At 40.9% G+C, this 22,854-nt stretch overlaps 1 protein-coding gene across 6 annotated transcripts in view; it reads right to left on the bottom strand.

The window, feature by feature from the left end:
• Positions 1-22,854, bottom strand: part of usp45 (ubiquitin specific peptidase 45) — a 64,613-nt gene that overhangs the window by 22,448 nt on the left and 19,311 nt on the right. For 5 of the 6 annotated variants that reach the window (XM_057833929.1, XM_057833931.1, XM_057833930.1 and 2 more), the window contains exons 6-8: positions 21,465-21,616; positions 3,981-4,076; positions 1,124-1,254 (exon numbers count right to left, since the gene is read on the bottom strand). In XM_057833929.1, coding sequence (XP_057689912.1) covers positions 1,124-1,254; positions 3,981-4,076; positions 21,465-21,616 — 379 coding nt within the window. The remainder of the gene's footprint in view (positions 1-1,123; positions 1,255-3,980; positions 4,077-21,464; positions 21,617-22,854) is intronic. The other variant, XM_057833933.1, reaches the window with a different exon arrangement.

Raw genomic sequence — 22,854 nt, 5'->3', positions numbered from 1 at the left:
GGGCCTCTTTTGACCTCGTTGTGAGTTTGTAAGGTTGTGACTTCTGATTAAACAAACTTGATGCCAATCAAAATGTTTGTTCTTCTTTTTCCCGAAATTAGAATCGATAAGAGAATCAATAAAGAATTGAATCGTTAAGCAATATCGATAATGGAATCGGAATCGTATCAATTCCCATCCCTACCGCTAACAAATAAAATGATACCTATTAACCAGTGTTGTTTTCGTCATCGATGACTATAACGAAAATATTTCGTCGACGAACCATTTTTTCATGACCATGACGAGACAATAACAGGCTAAAAACATTCCGTCTTGTCTTCGTCTGGCGAGACGAAAACAAGACGAAATGCGCCATAGTTTTCGTCGCATGTTCACAATTAGTGACATTTTATGTGTAGTTAGCCTGCCTGGTTGTCCAATTCATGTGATGTGCTGCGACCCCTGAACTCACCCACGACTCTAGTGTCCTAGCCAGTCTCCCCATTGCTTGTTTTGAGACTCACACAGTAAGATTTGCCTTCTTATCTCGTCGAGAGAATATGCAATGTTATTTTAGCCTTTAAAGGTCTGTGCTACTAAAAGTAACTTGTAGCGTTAGCATAGCATTCACGTTCACGTTAGCATTAGGCTATTGCTAACGGCGACTGTCCTCCTGAGCTCTCTGACTTATTTTTGTGGCATCCAGGCGGGTATAACTACTTGAAAATAATGTCGCATTTGATTTCCTGCTAAGTGTGTATTATCACGTGATGAATTTGTAGATGCTACAACATGTGCTCGTCTGTCAATGTTCATTGGAAACCTTTTCTTACTTATTTTTGGAGTGAAACTTTCAAATTTTACAGAGGAAGATATTGCGTTAACGTCGACTAAAACTAAACAAAATTAGTCTGAGTTTTCGTCAACAAAAACTAGACGAAGACAAACACATTTTGAAATATGACTAAGACTAATAAGTATTATCGTCCAAAAGACGAAAATTAAAATGGCTGCCAAAAACAACACTGCTATTAAACCAAACAAATCAACAAATAAGCCGTACTGGACTATAATCCGCAAGATTCAAAATGAGGGGAAAAAGTAGCGGCTTATAGTCCGAAAATTACGGCAAGTGCCTTACTTTTGGCATAGCTGATTAAATAGGATCTTTGGATTCACCGGTCCTTTTCCAGGTTCTTTCATGCACTGGAGGAAGAGAAGCATTGCTGCCGTTAGAGGCTCTGGACTGGGCAGCATTGCTACTAATGGAGCCTGCAAAAAGAAAATTAAGTTACATTCTGACAGGACTTTTGGAGGTACAAACTTAAAGCTCTAAATTTGTCTATCGCGCTTAGGTAAATTACTTCAAGAAACTCCCAATAATATTGATAAACTAAGTCCATTGAGAATTGTTCTCATTTGTAATAAAGTGCACTTAAAAACGTTCTTATAAAAGTCTGAACGTTGCAGCATTCACCAACCAGCCACAGCAACAATGCGACTAAAGTATTAAATACTCAACACCCACAATGGGAGCACGCCAAGCTCCCACATGGCACATTAAAACTATTCAGCCTGCAATGGAACTCCAATTCCCATTATCACACACTCTGCCTCTATACTCTGCCTCTAAAGACGTAATAATCTCTCAACTATAGCTGCTATTCATCCACAAAATTTGCAACAATATGGTTGGAATTTTTATGGTTTACAACTGTACTCAAGATTAATTAAACTATTTTGTGGTTAATTAACTCCAGTCAAACTTAGTTATAGCCCTGTATATTAATTTTAAAAATATATATATCACAAAGGTGTGTTCACAGGGAAATAGTTTTTTTTTCTTTTCGACTTTTCTTTTAGCAAACAGTAAACATTACAAATATTATCAGCAGTTAGACAAAATGTGAGAGGACCATGACGCTAATCCCGTTGTACTGCTTTGTGGTAATTTGACTATAGAAATCAATTTTTAAAACATTTACCTTGGCAAAAAAGATAATACCCTGCACAAACTTTTACACAAACTGACATAATATAAAATGTAAACTAAGTTGTTTACTACTGAAGTGAAAGCAAAGGGCCTGTTACAACTTGCATACTATATGAAAAAACTGATTTTTACCCTTAACATCTCAATGGCCATCACCCCTTTTGCATTCAGTTACGTGTAAGGAGAAGTAGTGCACCAACATTAGCAATGACAGCTGCAAATGTAGCTGCAATTTACATTAAATGTCTGCTCAGGTAAAAATATACAGAAGGTGTATTTTACATAAACACCAGTTTGCACTTTTATGTGCATTTCTGCTTGCTCATTCACTAATGATTTGCTTTTCTGTACAGCACACCGTTTCCAATTTACATTCTAGTTCAAATAAGAGAAGAGTGCGTGAAACCTACCTGGCAGTACAGACACATTGTTTATTGCAATAACAACTTTGTTGGACTAGTAAAGAAAGATAACTGCAGGTCTGAGCTCCCAGCTAGCCTTGTCTCCCTTTGTTTGGGTATAACACTTCGTTCACTTGCGGTGTAGCTGCCATTAAAGCAGAATAAAGAAATAAATAATTGATTCTTTTACCTGGGCATGTAATTTTAAGGATTTAATTTCTTTGATATGGGGTGGGAACTAAAGTTCACTGCTGCGAATTTACAAGGGTCACTATTAAGCATTACATCAGGTTATTAGATGATGAACACCACTAGAGTGCAGACAACTTGTCAGTACCTCTGATTAAGATCAACAAGGAAACATCTTAAGTGCATAGTGCATCAAAGAATTGAAGCTGAACTAATTTCCTCTGGAGTAAAAGCGGCCAATGAGGTAATTTAGTTTGTGTTATTTGATAGTTTGCGTTATTTGACTTAGTTTCTGTCAGTTTGTGTAGTTATGTAGTCATGTTGTGTTTTATGTTTCTGTGTGAATTCTGTGAAATTTGACTTCATGTATATATTCATCTGTGTTGTGTGAAAATGATCTGACTTCATGTACTGTATTTATTTATCTGATCTGTTTTCATGTATATTTTTTCTGTGCTGTTCAGTTCACCTGGCATTATTAAGGCAAATCAAGGCAAATAAGTCAGTCAAGTTCTGTGATTAAAGTCCGTAAAAGAGAAACAAATTGATTCGTGATTTCGACTCGAGAGGGAATTACATGTGCTCTTTAAGCTCACAGTTTATGGTCATTGTCGATGTCTCAGCTCAACTCGTTGTGTTACCAGCAGACCCAAATATTTTATTTTAACTGGGTTTGAAAGTTTGTTGCGATTCTATCATCCCACATTACGAGAATGGATCGTGACTCTGAGTATTGTGATATCTATTTTGTGTATCGTTATGGATTTATAGTAATGTTTGTCAACAACTTAGCCAAAGCTAATGTTTTGTAGCAATGTTAATGACTTAACTGAATGAAGTGACACCAAGATACCCTGTCATCCAGTCCCAGTAATGTCTTTCTCTAAACCTGCTATGAAGAGAAAGTTTCCGACAAGCGCAAAATGTGATAAGCCCCTAACGTGCTATTGACCCAATGTTGCCAGGGCTTTGAGGGCCCTTTCTAGCTGCTTGTAGGTTTGTTTGTTTGTTTGTTTTTGTGTGTGATACAAAAAACATCCCTAACAAGTTTTTTTTTTTTTTTTTAAGGATTCTAAATCTTTCAGCAACAAAGTCGTAAAATTGCCACAAGAACTAGCAATGACTTTAACAAGCGGTTGTCTGCAGATATCTGCCATCTTTTTGCGCAACGTAGTAACTACATGAGGAATCATATTTGCAGCTCTTGGCTTGTTAAAGCCAGCAATGTTCTTGTCCCAATTTTGACTTTGCCGCTAAGACGTTTAGCCATTTCAAGATGAACAATATGCTGTATATCCGTAACTCAAACATAAAATTTGTTTTAATGCATTAAGAGACTTGCATCCGGTAACTTGACAATTAGTAAGAGAAAAATAAAATATCACAAAGTCAAGAAAAAGAAATGAAAGCTGTACCAGATGGCTCTCAACTGGGGGGCAGATCCTTAGTTTATACCCTTTCTCCTTCACTTCCTGGATGAGGTCAATGAGCATGTGTGTTTGGGAAAGATTCTGGAAAAAGAGAGTTTTCTGATATCTTTGCTTTTGTTTGAATCACATGACAATATCCAAAACATCTTTGTATCTAAACATTCTTGTTGCAATTCAATATGGTCATTTTTAATATTTTTGTAAACTTTTGTACCAATTTACAAAGATTTATGATCACTTTCTCATGTGCGCCTTTAAAATGAAGCAAAGTATGTTAGGAGTAGACTTGTGAGGGAGAAGTATCTTTTCTTTTGCTCACAAGAGATTTGTTTGGTCACATCTTGGCAATGAAGACAGTTGCTATGGAAAAGGCACAATGGAGCTGGCATTGTGAAGACAGACACAGCTCATCCTCTAACAATTACATGTTTTGACCAAAAAGATTGCAGTTTTCAAGGAGACAATACAAAAGAAAAAAAGAGTAAGTGAAAGAGGGAATAGCAAGTAAAGCATGCTCGCTCGAATTTCAATCAAAGAGGAAGGTCCTAGGGGTGATTAACAAAATGGCAGGAAAAAAAACAGGTTTATTGTTAAAGAAGCATGTCAGTTTGCAGTGACCATGACAAGACCAGAGAGGGACTAGGAAGGCTGTATGGTTGAATTGTATTGTGATCATGCTTTGCACCAACCGAAAGACACTCATATGTGGGCAGGTAAACATGTCCATGTTTGCATTGTATTTTTTACAGCATTGAATATATTTCAGAACGACCTCAAAAGCTGGCCTGTACATAACAAAGTCATTCTACGTTTTATGAGTGTGTTGTAAAAGCAAGTCATTATAACACAGGAAAAAAGAAACATTCATTAGTGTTTTGTCATAGTGGGAAATAGCATCACTTTCATCATGATACTCAAACCAAACAAAATGATTTTAAAGATGACTTTACAACAATCTTAGCCATTCGTTTGACCATGTAAAGATCTAAGAAACCACTTCCAATGCCCGGGTAATTCATAACAGTATATTGTATACCAGAGCTGTGTGTGAATCGGTGGTGATTCAAATTGATGATGAGTGATTTGAGTGGGCACGTAAAACTGATGAGTGAATCCACATATTCAGTCTTCAATCAGATATAAATTATCGTTGTTTAAAGTAAGAGATGGGAAGTTGCCCATGGTGAACATGTGTGTCTAATGCAGTGGCGTGACAAAGTATTTCTCACTTCTGGGGTTTTTGTTTCACCATCGTTCCATGATTTCTGCCTTTGTGCATCATTGCTTTCACTGTGATTCATTGGAGTCCTAAAAAAATTGTAACCCTTACAAAAATGATAGATGTCTATTAATTAATTTTTCACTGGTTTGATTATGACATTTTGTTGGAGCTAGGTCAACTTCATTTTATCAAAGAGGTATAGTAGTACCTCGACATACAATCGCATTGACATACAATCCTTTCGACATCCGTAAAATTTAAATCGTCATTTGTTGGAAATACGACGATTTATGACAGCGTCAGAATTTCATTGTTTTACTACAAGACGGATGCACGGCGGATTTTCTTGTGAGAGAAGAGTCTCAAGGGGGTCGTGCAGGGGGTCAAAAAAAGGAAAAAGGTGACGTTTACTATTGAAATTAAATAATAATAATAATACATTTTATTTGTAGAGCGCTTTTACCAATGCTCAAAGACGCTTTACAGTAGGAACAGAAACAGCAAACAACGTGGACAGAACAAAACAAGAAAATAATTACAAGTTAAAAGCTAGTTTAAAAAGGTGAGTTTTTAACAGTTTTTTGAATGTGGGAAGGTCTGAACATGAACGAATGGGTTCTGGGAGTGAGTTCCAAAGGGAGGGGGCGGCAGCGGAGAAGGCTCTGTCCCCCCTAGTTCGGTGTGTTCTTTGTTTGGGCGGTGCGAGGATGTTTCTGTTAGAAGAGCGGAGGTGACGGGAAGGGGTGTGGGGACAGAGAAGGTCTGTGAGGTAGGGCGGGGCCAAGTTATTGAGTGCTTTGTAAGTGAGAAGGATGATTTTGAACTGAATTCTGTATGAAATAGGAAGCCAGTGCAGTTTGTGGAGGACGGGGGTAATGTGGTTCCTATAGGGGGTCTGAGTGAGAGGGCGTGCAGCAGAGTTTTGGATATATTGTAGTTTATTGATGAGTTTGGATGGAGAACCGAAGAGAATGCTGTTGCAGTAGTCAAGTCTGGAGGTTATGAAGGCATGGATGAGGGTTTCAGCAGTAGAGAAGGTGAGGGAGGGGCGAAGACGGGCTATGTTCTTGAGGTGGAAGAAGGCAGTTCTGGTGATATGGTTGACGTGGTGGTCGAATCTGAGTTTATTGTCAAAAATGATACCAAGGTTGCGGGAATGTGTTGAGAAAGGCAGGGTGCAGTTGTTGAGGGTGAGGGAGAATTGACTGTCTATGATGTGGGCTGCAGGGTCGAAGATGATTATGTCTGATTTGTTACTGTTGAGTTGAAGATAGTTTTCTTGCATCCAGGAATTAATTTCACTGAGGCAGTTTTGAAGTGTGGATTGGGTGCTGTGCGAGATTTGTTGTGTGGTTATGTAAATTTGGATGTCGTCAGCGTAGCAGTGAAATTGGAGTCCATGTTTGCGGATGATCTGACCAAGGGGGAGGATGTAGAGAATGAAGAGGAGGGGACCTAGAACTGAACCTTGGGGGACACCTTGTGGTAGGGGAGCAGGAGGGGATGTGCAATGATTGATGGCGATGAATTGTTGTCGGTCAGTGAGGTAGGAGCGAAACCAGGAAAGTGCGGTACCAGTGATGTGTAAAGATTCTAATCTGGAGAGCAGGATGGTGTGGTTGATTGTGTCGAAGGCAGCAGTGAGGTCCAGAAGGATGAGGATGGTGAGTTGTCCGGAATCCAAGGAGAGAAGAATATCGTTGGTTATTTTGAGAAGGGCTGTTTCGGTGCTGTGCTGTGATCGGAAGCCAGATTGAAAGAGTTCAAACAGGTTATTATTGGTGAGGTGGGTTTTGAGTTGAGAGGCCACGGCCCTTTCCAGGATTTTTGACAGAAAAGGGAGATTGGAGATGGGGCGGTAATTGCTTGGTATATCGGGGTCTAGGCCAGATTTCTTTAAGATGGGAGTGATGGCAGCCATTTTGAGAGTTTGGGGGACAGAGCCAGAGCGGAGGGAGGTGTTAATGATGTCAGTGATAAGTGAGGAGATTACAGGGAGACAGTCTTTTATTAGAACAGAGGGAATGGGATCTAGGGTGCAGGTGGTAGTTTTAATTCCAGACATTATGGTGGCAAGTTGAGTGGTTGATATTGGAGAAAGTTGAGTGAGTTTCTTGATCGGAGTGAGCATAGAGGCAGATGGAAGGAAGGATGGAGGGGTACGTAAAGCAATGGGACAGATCCTGGAGGTATTTAGGTTTCTGTAGATGTTGTCTATTTTTGTTTGGAAAAATGAAAGAAATAATTGACACTTTTCTGGAGTGAATGAAGCTGACGAGTTGTCATGGGGTTTGAGCAAATAGTTTATGGTGGAAAAAAGAGCCTTGGAATTGTTGGAGACGGAGCGGATAATGTTGGCATAGTGGGTGGTCCGGGCGGTGTTGATTGCTTCTTTATATTGCTGTAGATGTTCCTTATATGCTATTAGATGAACTGTTAGGCCGGTTTTCTTATGGAGTCTTTCAAGTTGTCTTTTCCGGGTTTTCATTGAGCGGAGTATGGGCGTGTACCATGGGGCAGAGTGTGTAAAAGAAACTGTTTTCGTTTTGAGAGGTGCGTGCTGATTTAAGCAGGAAGAGAGTATGGTGTTGTAGTAATTTACCAGGACAGTGGGGTCCTTTGATGGCGGGGCAGGTGAAGTAGACAGATACCCGGTGAGCGAGGCTGATAAGGCTGTGGGAGAAATGGATTTAAGAGTTCTGAAGGTTATGGTACGGGTTTGTTTGATTCTGGGGATAGGAATGTTAATGTCCATGGTTATTGCCAGATGATCAGAGATATGAAGGTTGTAGCTGTTTATCTGCTGGATATTTAGGTTGGAGGAGCAGACGAGGTCCAAGATGTGACCCTGACTGTGTGTGGGAAAGTTAATATGCTGGGTGAAATCTAGACATTGTAGCAGTTCTAGGAATTCAGTGGCCAATTTATTGCTAGAGTCGTCAATATGCAGATTAAAATCACCCAGGAGGAGAATTGATGGAGAAATGGCAAATAACTGGGTTAGCATGTCAGTCAGGTCAGAAATAAGAGAAGGGTGCGGTTTGGGGGGGCGGTAAATAATAGCAGTAACCAGAGGGCAAGGGCCGGAGAGTTTAAAGACAAGGTGTTCAAATGAAGGGACGGACGGAACTGAGATGGCAGTTGTCTTGATAGTTTTCCTGTAAATAATAGCAATGCCACCTCCTCTGCCAACAGTGCGGGGTTTATCAAGGTATGTGAATCCAGTGGGAGTGGTTTGATTAAGAGAGAGATATTCTAATGGTTTTTGCCAGGTTTCGGTGAGGCAGAGAATGTCTAGGTTCTTTTCTGTTATGAATTCATTAAGAGTGTGGGTTTTGTTATTGATTGATCGGGAATTAAATAACGCCAATTTCAGATAATTTTGTTTTATAAGGGGTACTGATGATTTGGGAATTGGACGAAGGTTGGCTGTATTGATATGTCTTGTGTAATCGAAGCGGCGCTGCCTTTGGTTGATGATGGTTTTAATTTGATTTGCAGGATGAGATTGTAGTGCTAGATGAGGCCGAGGAGAGGCGCTGATGGACGGAAACAAGTAAAGTGATGTCATTGGATTGGAGTGAGGGGAGGGCTCATGGGAGCTAATCAGTCATCCTGTGGAAGCACGTGTGAATGTGTGGATAGCGTAATGGAGATTTCCTGTGAGCATTTTGGTTCCGAGCATATTTGGATGGATACGATCACGGTTGAAAAGAGAAGTACGGTTCCAGAAGAGATTAAAGTTGTCTATGAAGTTAACACTGCGACTGAAACAGGTGGATTGGAGCCAGGTGTGAAGGCTGAGAATTCTGCTGAAGCGCTCTACTCCACGTGACAAGGTAGGAATCGGGCCAGAGATAAAAACAGATTTCCCACAGTTAGCTAAAAAGTCAAGAAGGGCTAAAAAGTGTTTTTTTGTTACTTCTGAGTTTCTGCAGGAAGTGTCATTGGAGCCGAAATGAACAACTATTCTTTTGACAGTGGATGGCAGTGAGAGTAACAGTGCAGGGAGTTTATTTAGTAGTTCAGGAATTGTGGAACCAGGATAACATTTTGTGATTGAGTTATAAAATCGTACATTTCGGATTATTGAGTCTCCCACTATTAATGTGTTCGGAGGGAAAAGGGGACGAGAGGTAGATTGCGGGTGGATCATTTCGGCAGCGACTGAGTTGGCGTTGTGAGGAGTAGACGTGATGGCGGCGTGGGGGATTCCCGTGACGTAAGTAGGCTTCCCTGCAGCGGACTTTGGGCGTGGGGGTGTTGCAGATCGGCGGAGTGGAGGTATTCTCGGGTGTTTCTGGGGGGGAGGATTAGTGGAGATCTTCGGATTTGATGTAGGAGGCGGGCGATCATTTTGGGACGTAGCACCGTTATCCTCACCGAGAATAGAGAACCTGTTGGATAGTGTGATTGCCATGGGTACCGGTGTACTTTTATGGCGAGGTGCACATGTAGTTTGTTCTGAACTATATGCGGGAGCAGGAGTGAAGTTGGCCAGTTTTTTTGGCTTTGCGCCGAGGCGGGACCAGTGATTCGTTGCTGCGGTGGTCGGACTTTTCGGCGAGGTGATTGGGACAGTTGAGTCGAGTTCTGCAGTAGGCGATGAATTTATTGCAGGGCCTAGGGCGACGACCATCGAGTCAAGAAGCTGTTCATCTTCCTTCAGTAGGTGGAGCAGGGAGATCCTTCCCTCCAGCTCGATGATTTTTTGACTGAGTCGATGGCAGCTGTCGCAACCAGGCGAGGTCAGAGGAGCCATCGATTCGTGATTTTGAAGTTAATTAGCCCAGCTCCGGCTAGCTAGCGCCCAGCTCCGGTTAGCTAGCGCTCTCGGTTTGGCAGTTAGCTAGCGTCCGGGTCCACGATCTCACTTGCTTGTTAGCGATTTTTCCTCGCGGGCATAGAAAAGCTGAGGCCAGGAGTCTGGCAAAAATACCAACAAGTTTTAAAAACGAGAAACTTTGCATTCGAGAGAGGCCAAAAGGCAGTGTCCGATGAAAACAACAGCAAGCTGTAGTAGCGACGTGCCTACCAAGGAAAAGGAAATGATAGAAAAATGTGAGCGTGGTGTGTACGTCAGTGAATTGGCTCGACAATGTGGCCGGAATATGTCTACGATCTCGAGGACAACTCTCATTATCATTATTATTAGGGCCCGAGCACTAAGCGTGCGAAGGCCCTATTGTTTTGCAAAGGATTTTTTTTTTTTTTTTCAGGGCAAATGAAAACGGCCATTTTGGAGGCCTGAACATGCACGAAAAGTCACCAAAATTTGCACATACGTGCAGAAAATTGTAAATTTCGATAATTTTGCAATGTTGCAAAAAAATCTGACAAAATGGCTCAGTGGCGCCCCCTTGAAATTTTAAAATTGGCCTATAACATTAGGGTCTGTCAGCGTAGAGCAATGACATTTGGGGAGTCTATACCTTGTCCAAAACCGCTCCAAAAAAGCATTGGCACCCATATTTCAAACCCAACAGGAAATCGGTTATTTTGGATCGAATATGAAATTTTTATCGATTTACAGGGTGCACATTTGAGACCTTTTCGCCGAGGGAGTTAGTTGGATCATCTTCAAAATTGGTGAGACTGTTCAGGAGACATATGAGATCTTAAGTTTTGAAAATGGTGCGTTTTCATTCACGGGTCTGACCTGGGCGTGGTGCCAAAGTCGCCCATTTTTTCGGCAAAATGACAAATTCAGTAAATGACTAATAGTTCCTTGACACAACGTTCAATCTTTTTCATATATGGCATGTATGTGCGGTATCCCACCCTTAACACGAGTGCATTGAAATATTACCCATTAGGCCTAGCGCCCCATAGTGAGAACAGGAAATGCCTTTTTTTACGAGACAGGTTCCTCCTTCAAGGGAAAAAATCTGTTGACCTCAAACCTGCATCAGGGGAGCCTTAAGACCTGTGTTCAGGTGCCTGATGAAAAATATTGAAGTTTCGTTGAAGCGGCGGGGTCCAAACAGGAAAGTGAAAATGACCGTCAACAATTTGTCTCGCAAAAAACTTTGAACAGTCATAACTCAGCAGATATACAACATTTCTGCGCCAAACTTCCCGTGCTTGTTGAGAGTCATACCCTGAAGGGTCTTGTAAGGGTCATTTGCATCAACTCTACAGTGCAAACTAGTGGCGACAGAAAGGAGTTTTAAAACAGTCCTTTCCTATTGGGTTTTTTTCAACGTAGAGCAATGAAATTTGGGGAGTCCATACCTTATGCAAAACTGTTCCAAAAAGTCTCTTGCACCCATTTTCCAAATCAAAAAGATAATCGGGTATTTTGAATCGAATGTGAAATTTTTATCCATTTGTAGTATAGTTTACATTTGGAGTCCTGAACATGCACGAAAACTCACCAAATTTTGCACATACATGCGGCTTTGCATGGATTTCGATAATCTTGCAACGTTACAAAAAAATGTAACAAAATAGCTCAGTGGCGCCCCCTTGAATTTTTCAAAAAGGCGTTTCCTATTAGGTTTTTTTAACGTAGAGCTATGAAATTTGGGGAGTCGATACCTTGTGCAAAACTGCTCCAAAAAGTCTCTTGAACCCATATTCCAAACCCAACAGGAAATCGGGTATTTTGGATCGAATGTGAAATTTTTATCAATTAACAGGGTGCACATTTGAGACCTTGTCACAGAGGAAGTTAGTTGGATGATCTTCAAAATTGGTGAGACTATTCAGGAGACATAGGAGTTCTAAAATTTTCAAAATGGTGCGTTTTTATTCATGGGTCTGACCTGGGCGTGGTGCCAAATTCTGCCATTTTTTTGGCAAAATGACAAATTCAGTAAAAGACTAATAGCTCCTTGACACAACGTTCAATCTTTTTCATATCTGGTGGTATGTGCGGGATCCCACCCTTAACACGGGTGCATTGAAACATTACCCATTAGGCCTAGCGCCCCCTAGTGGGAACAGGAAATGCCTTTTTTTTTTACTAAACAGGCTCCTCCTCCAAGGAAAAAAATTTATTTACCTGAAACCTGCATCAGGGGAGCCATAAGACGTGTTCAGGTGCCTGATGAAAAATACTGAGGTTTGGTTGAAGCAGAAGAGTCCAACAGGAGAAGTGAAAATGACTGAAGCCATTTCGTCTCACCACAAGTTTTGAACAGTCATAACTTCTACAACATATCTGCGCCAAACATCTCGTGCTTGTTGAGTCAGACTCTGAAGGGTCCTATAGGGGTCATTTGCATCAACCCTACAGCGCCAACTAGTGGCAATAGAAAGTCACTCATGTTTCTAATATATGTCCAGTTCTTTTCAGGTTGGTCATTTTAGTTTCAAGACCTTTTGAAATACTTATTTTACGGCCCATGTCCACATGTCTCTGTCAGTTGCCGTGACGACCCTTTATTCACTCCTTTTTTGTAGTACTCTCTCCAATAGGGGTTTTTATCTCTTAGGTGTGTGAATGTAAAGAGGCAACTTTCGAGCATGTTAGGTTCTAATGAGATGATTAGAGAGGACGATCTGCCACCACCCTGACCTGCACACTGTCCGAGTTGCGTGACGTCCGAGTTGCGCTAGATTGCGAGGGCCCGTTCAGTCCTGCTTGCAGGCCTAGTTATGAGTATTATTGTAACATCTGCAAGGAAGTCGCCAGCTTCGGCAGGGTTTTACTTTTAATCATTTATTTCAGAACTTGTGCAACACAACACGGCTACTGTTCACCGTAGCCAACGCCAACAACAACAAAACACGGAAAGAGAAAGTAAAAACTCTGTCGCACCTCTCTCATGCTCCTGTCAGTCAAACCTTTCGTTCATGAGCAGCTTGCAAAACACAACACCACATTAGAACCTGATTGGTTGCATTATTTTTAGGGCCCGAGCACTAGACGTGCGAAGGCCCTATTGTTTTGCAAAGGATTATTTTTATTAGGGCCCGAGCACTAAGCGTGCGAAGGCCCTATTGTTTTGCAAAGGATTATTATTATTATTATTATTATTATTATTATTATTATTATTATTATTATTATTATTCTTTTTTCAGGGCAAATGAAAATGGCCAATTTGGAGGCCTGAACATGCACGAAAAGTCACCAAAATTTGCACAAACGTGCGGCTTTGCGTAAATTTCGATAATCTTGTGTCGTTTTGAAAAAATGTCAAAAAATGGCTCAGTGGCGCCCCCTTGACCCTTAAAATTTTCAAAAAGGCCTCTCCTCTCAGGTTTTCAACGTAGAGCAATGAAATTTGGGGAGTAGATACCTTATGCCTAACTGCTCAAAAAAGCCTCTTGCACCCATATTCCAAATCCAACAGGAAATCGGATATTTTGGATCAAATGTGAAATTTTTATCGGTTCACAGTTTGAGTTTACATTTGGAGGCCTGAACATGCACGAAAACTCACCAAAATTTGCACATACATGCAACTTTGCGTAAATTTTGATAATCTACAAAAAAATTTAACAAAATGGCTCAGTGGCGCCCCCTTGAAATTTTCAAAAAGGCCTTTCCTATTAGGTTTTTTCAACGTAGAACGATGAAATTTGGCAAGTCGATACATTGTGCAAAACTGCTCCAAAAAGTCTCTTGCACCCATATTCCAAACCCAACAGGAAGCCGGAAATTTTGGATCAAATGTGAAATTTTATCGATTTACATTTGAGACCTTTTCGCCGAGGGAGTTAGTTGGATCATCTTCAAAATTGGTGAGACTGTTCAGGAGACATATGAGATCTTAAGTTTTCAAAATGGGGAGTTTTCACTCAAGGGTCTGACCTGGGCGTGGTCCCAAAGTCGGCCATTTTTGGGCAAAATACCAAATTCAGAAAATGATTAAAAACTCCGTGATACAACGTTCAATCTTTTTCATTTCTAGCATGTATATGAGATATCCCAGCCTGAACACGACTGCATTGAAATATTACCCATTAGGCCTGGCGCCCCCTAGTGGGAACAGGAAATGGCCTTCTTTACGAGACAGGCTCCTCCTCCAAGGGAAAAAAATCTATTGACCTCAAACCTGTTTCAGGGGAGCCTCAAGACATGTGTTCAGGTCCCTGATGAAAAATATTGAGGTTTCGTTGAAGCGGAGAGGTCCAAACTGGAAGTGAAAATGACCGTCAACAATTTGTCTCGCCAAAAATTTTGAACAGTCATAACTCGGCAGATATGCAACATATCTGCGCCAAACTTTCCGTGTTTGTTGAGAGTCATACCCTGAAGGTTCTTGTAGGGGTCATTTGCATCAACTCTACAGTGCCAACTAGTGGCGACAGAAAGAAGTTTTAAAAAAGGCCTTTCCTATTGGGTTTTTTCAACATAGAGCAAGGAAATTTGGGGAGTAGATACCTTATGCAAAACTGCTCCAAAAAGTCTCTTGCACCCATATTCCAAATCCAACAGGAAATCGGGTATTTTGGATCGAATGTGAAATTTTCATGGGTTCACAGTAAGAGTTTACATTTGGAGGCTTGAATATGCATAAAAACTCACCAAAATTTGCACATACATGCGGCTTTGGATAACGTTCGATAATCTTGCAACGTTACGAAACAATTTAAGAAAATGGCTCAGTGGCGCCCCCTTGAAATTTTCAAAAAGGCCTCTCCATTTAGGTTTTTCTAACATAGAGTGATGAAATTTGGAGAGTCAAAACTTTGTGCAAAACTGCTCCAAAAAGTCTCTTGCACACACATTCCAAATCCTACAGGAAATCGGGTATTTTGGATTGAATGTGAACTTTTTATCGATTTACAGTGTGCACATTTTACACCTTGGCACCTAGGGAATTAGTTTGATCATTCTCAAAATTGGCGAGACTGTTCATGAGGCATATGAAATCTTAAGTTATAAAAATGGTGTGTTTTCATTCACGGGCCTGACCTGGGCGGGGCGCCAAATTCTTCCATTTTTTCGCCAAAACACCAAATTCGGAAAATGACTGATAACACCCTCATACAATGTTAAATCTATTTTAAATCTGGCATGTGTGTGAGGTATACCAGCCTGAGCAGGACTGGATTGAAAATTTACCATTTGTGCCTGGCGCCTCCTAGTGGAAACAGGAAATGCCCTTTTTTACGGGACACACTCCTCCTCTAAAGGGAAAAAACCAATCTACCTCAAACCTGCATAAGGGAAGCCTTAAGACCTGTCTTCAGGTGCCTGATGAAAAATATTGAAGTTTCGTTGAAGCGGAGGGGTCCAAACAGGAAAGTGAAAATGACTGTCAACAATTTTTCTCTCCAAAAACTTTGAACAATCATAACTCGGCAGATATAGAACATATCTGCGCCAAACTTCCCGTGCTTGTTGAGAGTCATACCCTGAAGGAACTTGTAGGGGTCATTTGCATCAACCCTACAGCGCCAACTAGTGGCGATAGGAAGTCACTCGTTTTTCCAAAACATGTCCAGTTCTTTTCATGTTGGTCATTGTAGTTTCAAGACCTATTAAAATACTTTTTTACGGCCCATGTCCACGTGTCTCTGTCTGTTGCCATGACGACCCTTTGTTCGCCATTTAAAGGAAATATTTTTTTTCAGAGACTCAGGCAGCTTATAGAGCCACAATATTTGGCACACTTGGTCGAATTGGCCAAGTTAGAAGATTAATTTTGGTTTTGAATAAGGGCTTGGCTGCACAGCTCAGTAGTGGCTCCTTTTTTGTAGTACTCTCTCCAATAGGGGTTTTTATCTCTTGGGTGTGGGAATGTAATTAGGCGACTTTCGAGCATGTTAGGTTCTAATGAGATGATTAGAGAGGAGGATCTGCCACCACCCTGACCTGCACACAGTCCGAGTTGCGTGACGTCCGAGTTGCGCTAGATTGCGAGGGCCCGTTCAGTCCTGCTTGCAGGCCTAGTTTTTTTTATTTTTTATTTTTTTTTTCAGGGCAAATGAAAACGGCCAATTTGGAGGCCTGAACATGCACGAAAAGTCACCAAAATTTGCACATACGTCCGGAAAATTGTAAATTTCGATAATTTTGCAACGTTGCAAAAAAATATAACAAAATGGCTCAGTGGCGCCCCCTTGAAATTTTAAAATTGGCCTATAACATTAGGGTATGTCAGCGTAGAGCAATGAAATTTGGGGGGTCTATACCTTGTCCAAAACCGCTCCAAAAAAGCATTTACACGCATATTCCAAACCCAACAGGAAATCGGTTATTTTGGATCAAATATGAAATTTTTATCGATTCACAGGGTGCACATTTGAGACCTTTTCGCCGAGGGAGTTAGTTGGATCATCTTCAAAATTGGTGAGACTGTTCAGGAGACATATGAAATCTTAAGTTTTGAAAATGGTGTGTTTTCATTCACGGGTCTGACCTGGGCGTGGTGCCAAAGTCGACCATTTTTTCGGCAAAATGACAAATTCAGTAAATGACTAATAGTTCCTTGACACAACGTTCAATCTTTTTCATATTTGGCATGTATGTGTGGTATCCCACCCTTAACACGAGTGCATTGAAATATTACCCATTAGGTCTAGCGCCCCCTAGTGAGAACAGGAAATGCCTTTTTTTACGAGACAGGTTCCTCCTCCAAGGGAAAAAAATCTGTTGACCTCAAACCTGCATCAGGGGAGCCTTAAGACCTGTGTTCAGGTGCCTGATGAAAAATATTGAGGTTTCGTTGAGGCGGAGGGGTCCAAACAGGAAAGTGAAAATGAACGTCAACAATTTGTCACGCAAAAAACTTTGAACAGTCATAACTCGGCAGATATACAACATATCTGCGCCAAACTTTCCGTGTTTGTTGAGAGTCATACCCTGAAGGTTCTTGTAGGGGTCATTTGCATCAACTCTACAGTGCCAACTAGTGGCGACAGAAAGAAGTTTTAAAAAAGGCCTTTCCTATTGGGTTTTTTCAACATAGAGCAAGGAAATTTGGGGAGTAGATACCTTATGCAAAACTGCTCCAAAAAGTCTCTTGCACCCGTATTCCAAATCCAACAGGAAATCGGGTATTTTGGATCGAATGTGAAATTTTCATGGGTTCACAGTAGGAGTTTACATTTGGAGGCTTGAATATGCACAAAAACTCGTAAAAATTTGCACATACATGCGGCTTTGGATAACGTTCGATAATCTTGCAATGTTACGAAAAAATGTAACAAAATGCCTCAGTGGCGCCCCCTTGAATTTTTCAAAAAGGCGTTTCCTATTAGGTTTTTTTAACATAGAGTGATGAAATTTGGGGAGTCGATACCTTGTGCAAAACTGCTCCAAAAAGTCTCTTGCACCCGTATTCCAAATCCAACAGGAAATCCGGTATTTTGGATCGAATGTGAAATTTTTATCGGTTCACAGTAGGAGTTTACATTTGGAGGCTTGAACATGCACGAAAACTCACAAAAATTTGGACATACATGTGGCTTTGCATAACGTTCAATAATCTTGCAACGTTACGAAAACATGTAACAAAATGGCTCAGTGGCGCCCCCTTGAAATTTTCAAAAAGGCCTCTCCATTTAGGTTTTTTCAACGTAAAGGGATGAAATTCGGAGAGTCGATACCTTGTACAAAACTGCTCCAAAAAGTCTCTTGCATGCATATTCCAAACCCAACAGGAAATCGGGTATTTTGGATTGAATGTGAAATTTTTATCGATTTACAGTGTGCACATTTTACACCTTGGCACCTAGGGAATTAGTTTGATCATTCTCAAAATTGGCGAGACTGTTCATGAGGCATATGAAATCTTAAGTTATCAAAATGGTGTGTTTTCATTCACGGGCCTGACCTGGGCGGGGTGCCAAAGTCGGCCATTTTTTCGGCAAAATGACAAATTCAGTAAATGACTAATAGTTCCTTCACACAACGTTCCATCTTTTTCATATCTGGCATGTATGTGCGACATCCCACCCTTAACACGAGTGCATTGAAATATTACCCATTAGGCCTAGCGCCCCCTAGTGAGAACAGGAAATGCCTTTTTTTACGAGACAGGTTCCTCCTCCAAGGAAAAAAAATCTGTTGACCTCAAACCTGCATAAGGGAAGGCTTAAGACCTGTCTTCAGGTGCCTGATGAAAAATATTGAAGTTTCGTTGAAGCGGAGGGGTCCAAACAGGAAAGTGAAAATGACTGTCAACAATTTTTCTCTCCAAAAACTTTGAACAGTCATAACTCGGCAGATATACAACATATCTGCGCCAAACTTCCCGTGCTTGTTGAGAGTCATACCCTGAAGGGCCTTGTAGAGATCATTTGCATCAACCCTACAGCGCCAACTAGTGGCAATAGAAAGTCACTCGTTTTTCCAATACATGTCCAGTTCTTTTCAGGTTGGTCATTGTAATTTGAAGACCTATTGTAATACTTATTTACGGCCCATGTCCACGTGTCTCTGTCTGTTGCCGTGACGACCCTTTATCCGCCATTTAAAGGAAATATTTTTTTTCAAAGACTCAGGCAGCTTATATAGCCACAATATTTGGCACACTTCGTCGAATTGGCCCAGTTAGAAGATTAATTTTGGTTTTGAATAAGGGCTTGGCTGCACAGCTCAGTAGTGGCTCCTTTTTTGTAGTACTCTCTCCAATAGGGGTTTTTATCTCTTGGGTGTGGGAATGTAAATAGGCGACTTTCGAGCATGTTATATTCTAATGAGATGATTAGAGAGGAGCATCTGCCACCACCCTGACCTGCACACAGTCCGAGTTGCGTGACGTCCGAGTTGCGCTAGATTGCGAGGGCCCGTTCAGTCCTGCTTGCAGGCCTAGTTATTATTATAATTCCGATTTGTATTTATAATTTATTTGTTTTGCTATGTGCAATTGCTATTTGTAATTGTACCTGCAGTATTTATTAAGGATTTGGCGTAGGTTTTTGGTCTGTGGAACGAATTAATCAAATTATAATGTATTCTTATGTGAAAATCCCTCTCGACATACAACCATTTCGACATACAAACCAAGTCCTGGAACGAATTAAATTGTAGAGGTATCATTGTACCATTTCAGGGCGCGTTCACACTAGCACTGTTTGGTCCGTTCTAAACGTTCTTTTTCTCAAATTGTCTGCTTTCTTTTGCAAATATAAACACGCATTCGAACTCTAGTACGGACCAAACAAACGAACTCTGGTCCTCTCAAAAATTGAGGGTCTCTGTCCACTTTAAGCACACCCTGCTCGCTTTTGAATGTAAGCAGACCAGGGTGCGTTTATGTCACATTATGTGCAGCTGCCGTGACGCTCCACGCTCACTCCTCTCCCAGGAGGAAGGTATTTCCTCTTCTAAATTTGTCCAATCAATGAGTGCGGTTTACGTCCACATGATGCAACTTGGAAAGTTCGGTTAGCACAGTGTGAATAGTACTGAACCTTTTCAACAAGTCATTTGCGAGTGTTGTTGCGCGGTAGCGCTCCAGACGGACACTAGTCCTCTTGGTCTGATGCAGGGGTCGGGAACCTATGGCTCTTTTGATGAGCGCATATGGCTCTCTGCCAACCAGTCATCTTAAATGTGGAAACCGCCGTCTCGCTTGATGTGAACCAGCTATGATGAGCTCACGGCGCATTTGCATATTAATCTTGGACACTTCAAATGTGCGTCGCAATAATATGCCTCAAGTCGGGTCGCGCGGAGATGGGCGAGATCTGCCCCTCCCGACTTGATGCCGAGCGAACTGGTGTATATAAAAAACACATAGGGGGAAATTAAACTACGAAAGGGAACCGCGTGGTACCCTAAGTTACACAGGCGCTTCACTTTCGTGCATTTTTGGACTATCAAATTGTCGCCACTTCCAGGAGCGCGAGACTCACGAAACGACCGCCCCGAAAAGCTACGCCTGTCTGAGCCATTGTTACTGACACATCCCCCTGGTCATCCCCGATTATGGTTTCCTATTTCAGGAAATATATGCGGCACCACACCATGTTTCTATTTGTTATTTTCCCTGTGGTGAGTGCATATCTGCGCAACGTTTGTAACAACCCAAGTAACAATGTTAGACTTTGTCGTTTTCTCAAGATTTCAATTGCAACTCGGCGACTGCTCATAAAAGCAGAGCATGACCACCCTCTGCCTCTCATGTGATGCATTCAAATGCGTTAACGAAAAAACTGTGCTAACAAAGCGGACTCGGATAAGCTGGCAAAAGAACATAGAATATACAGTGTGTGTTTATGTACATACATACACATAGACACACACTGTATGGCTCTTGAGGAACCACATTTTAAAATATGTTGGGTTTTGGCTCCCTCTGTCTAAAAGGTTCCCGATCCCTGGTCTAATGTAAAAGTGCCCCAAGAGATTTTTTGATTGAACACGTGATGAAGCAATCCAACATGGGTTTGGGCTGTCCAAATTATCTCATCTTTCTAGAGAATAATTAATTTATAAATAAGGTTTTTTTTTTTTTTTTTTTTTTTTTTTTTAACTGTCACTTTAATCAGTCTCTCATGTCGTACTGTTGCCACAGGTAGAACTTGGGTTGGGTTGTGAATTTTGAGCCAGTAAAGCCAAAATTGCCAAACTCCATTTATTTACTGCTATTACAGAGTGAATCACCAATAGCAAAGTAACAACAGAAGCACTGACACACTACCAAGATCAGCTTTTTTTGACTGACAGCTTAAGTGTTTAATTTAATGCTCATTAGCTGGTGCTATTTATTTAACACCTAAAGGGGCAACAATTAATCAATCGATTAACTAATTAATTGCCTAAACCTGTTAATCCAGAAAGTTTGTTATGAGAATAATAACGCTCCGGCATATCGCTCAAAATCAACTAGTGGGTCTGGGGGAAGCCCAGTCAACAACTTGACATCACATTCATTCCTAAAATGGCGGCAAGCATAAACATCAACCTGGGAGATCATTTTGACATATACAAGACGAGACACAAATATTATACTACCAGATATTTATCTGCTCTGGGAGCCTTATTTTTTTTCAGTTGACCACCGTTAAATTGCCTTTCAAATTTACTTTTGTTGGATGACATTGAACATTAAAGTGGAAAAAAACTGCAAAAACTTTTTGTGAGCAAGATAAATAATGTTTCACAACACTGTCCGGTGCGTAAACATTGAGCAGTGCCAGACGAGTTTTTGCTTATTAAATATTTGTGAGACTTTTCTGTTTTTTTGCTTTCTTACATTTAATGCTGACATCTCTATGTAAACCTTTCGCAAACCCTCAAAGTTGTCATATATTATGGGTTATTTGCAGATATCAAATTATGGACGACCTCGTTTTTTAGAACCTTTAGTAAACCGTAAGCAACTTAGAAATGTACCAACCTGCATAACAGCATTGAAGAAGCAGGTATTGCCGAGATTATTGATGCCTTTAACAGGAGTCAAGGCACTGTTGACAATAGAGTTTTTTTCTCTTGAGGGGTCATGATAATCAGAGACTTCCTCTCTTGACTTCAGGATCTTGGGGGATGTTGCTAAAAAAATGAGAACAACAAGAATACAAAAGGACATGATTCGAGAAATGTGTGATATACAGTGGTATGAAAAAGTATCTGAACCTTTCGGAATTTCTCACATTTCTGCATAAAATCACCATCAAATGTGATCTGATCTTATTCAAAATCACATAGATGAAAAAACAATGTCCGCTTAAACTAAAACCACCGAAAGATTTATAGGTTTTCATATTTCAATGAGGATAGTATGCAAACGATGACAAAAAGGGGAAAATAAGTGAACCATCACATTTAAATTTTGTGAAACCCTTCTGAAGTTGATTTACTTCTGTGTTTTGGATCATTGTCTTGTTGCAGCATCCATCCTTTTTTTAGCTTCAACTGTCTGACAGACAGTGTCAGGTTTTCCTGCAAAACATCCTGATGAACTCTTGAATTCATACTTCTATTAATGATTTCAAGTTGTCCAGGCCCTGAGGTAGCGAAACAGCCCCAAATCATGATGCTACCTCCACCAAGCTTCACGGTGGGGATGAGGTGTTGATGTTGGTGAACTTTTCAATTTTTCCTCCACACATGGCGTTGTGTGTTACTCCCAAACAATTCTACTTTGGTTACATCAGTCCACAAAATATTTTGCAAAAACTTCTGTGAAGTGTCCAAGTGCCTTTTTGTGAACATTAAACGAGCAACAATGTTTTTTTTTAGACAGCAGTGGCTTCCTACGTGGAGTCCTCCCATGAACACCATTCTTGCCCGTAGTTTTACATATACTGTAGTTAATGTGTGCACAGAGATATTGGATTGTGCCAGTGATTTCTGTAAGTCTGTAGCACACACTCTAAAGTTATTTTTTACCTCTCTGAGTATTCTGCGCTGAACTCTTGGCGTCATTTTTGGTGGATGGCCACTCCTTGGGAGAGGACAGTGCCAAACTCTCTCCATTTGAAGACAACTTCTCTGACTGTCGATTGATGAACATCCAGTTAGAGATGGTTTGGTATCCTTTCGCAGCTTTATACAAATCGACAATCCTTGATCGCAGGTCTTCAGACAGCTCTTTTGACCAAGCCATGATGCATATCAGACAATGCTCCTTATCAACACAATTTTTACCAGGCGTTTTATAGTGGGCAGCTTTAAATCACTCATCAGTGATTGGGCACACAACTGACTCAAATTGGTTTCAATTGCTCTTTAAGTCTCCTTAGGCAGAGGGTTCACTTAACCCCCTACTTGCATGCTGCTGAAGGACA

Source organism: Corythoichthys intestinalis, chromosome 4 (assembly GCF_030265065.1).
Source record: "Corythoichthys intestinalis isolate RoL2023-P3 chromosome 4, ASM3026506v1, whole genome shotgun sequence".
NCBI lineage: Eukaryota > Metazoa > Chordata > Actinopteri > Syngnathiformes > Syngnathidae > Corythoichthys > Corythoichthys intestinalis.
Note: the sequence above shows the minus strand (reverse complement) of the source record. Positions and strands in the feature narration are given on the sequence as shown.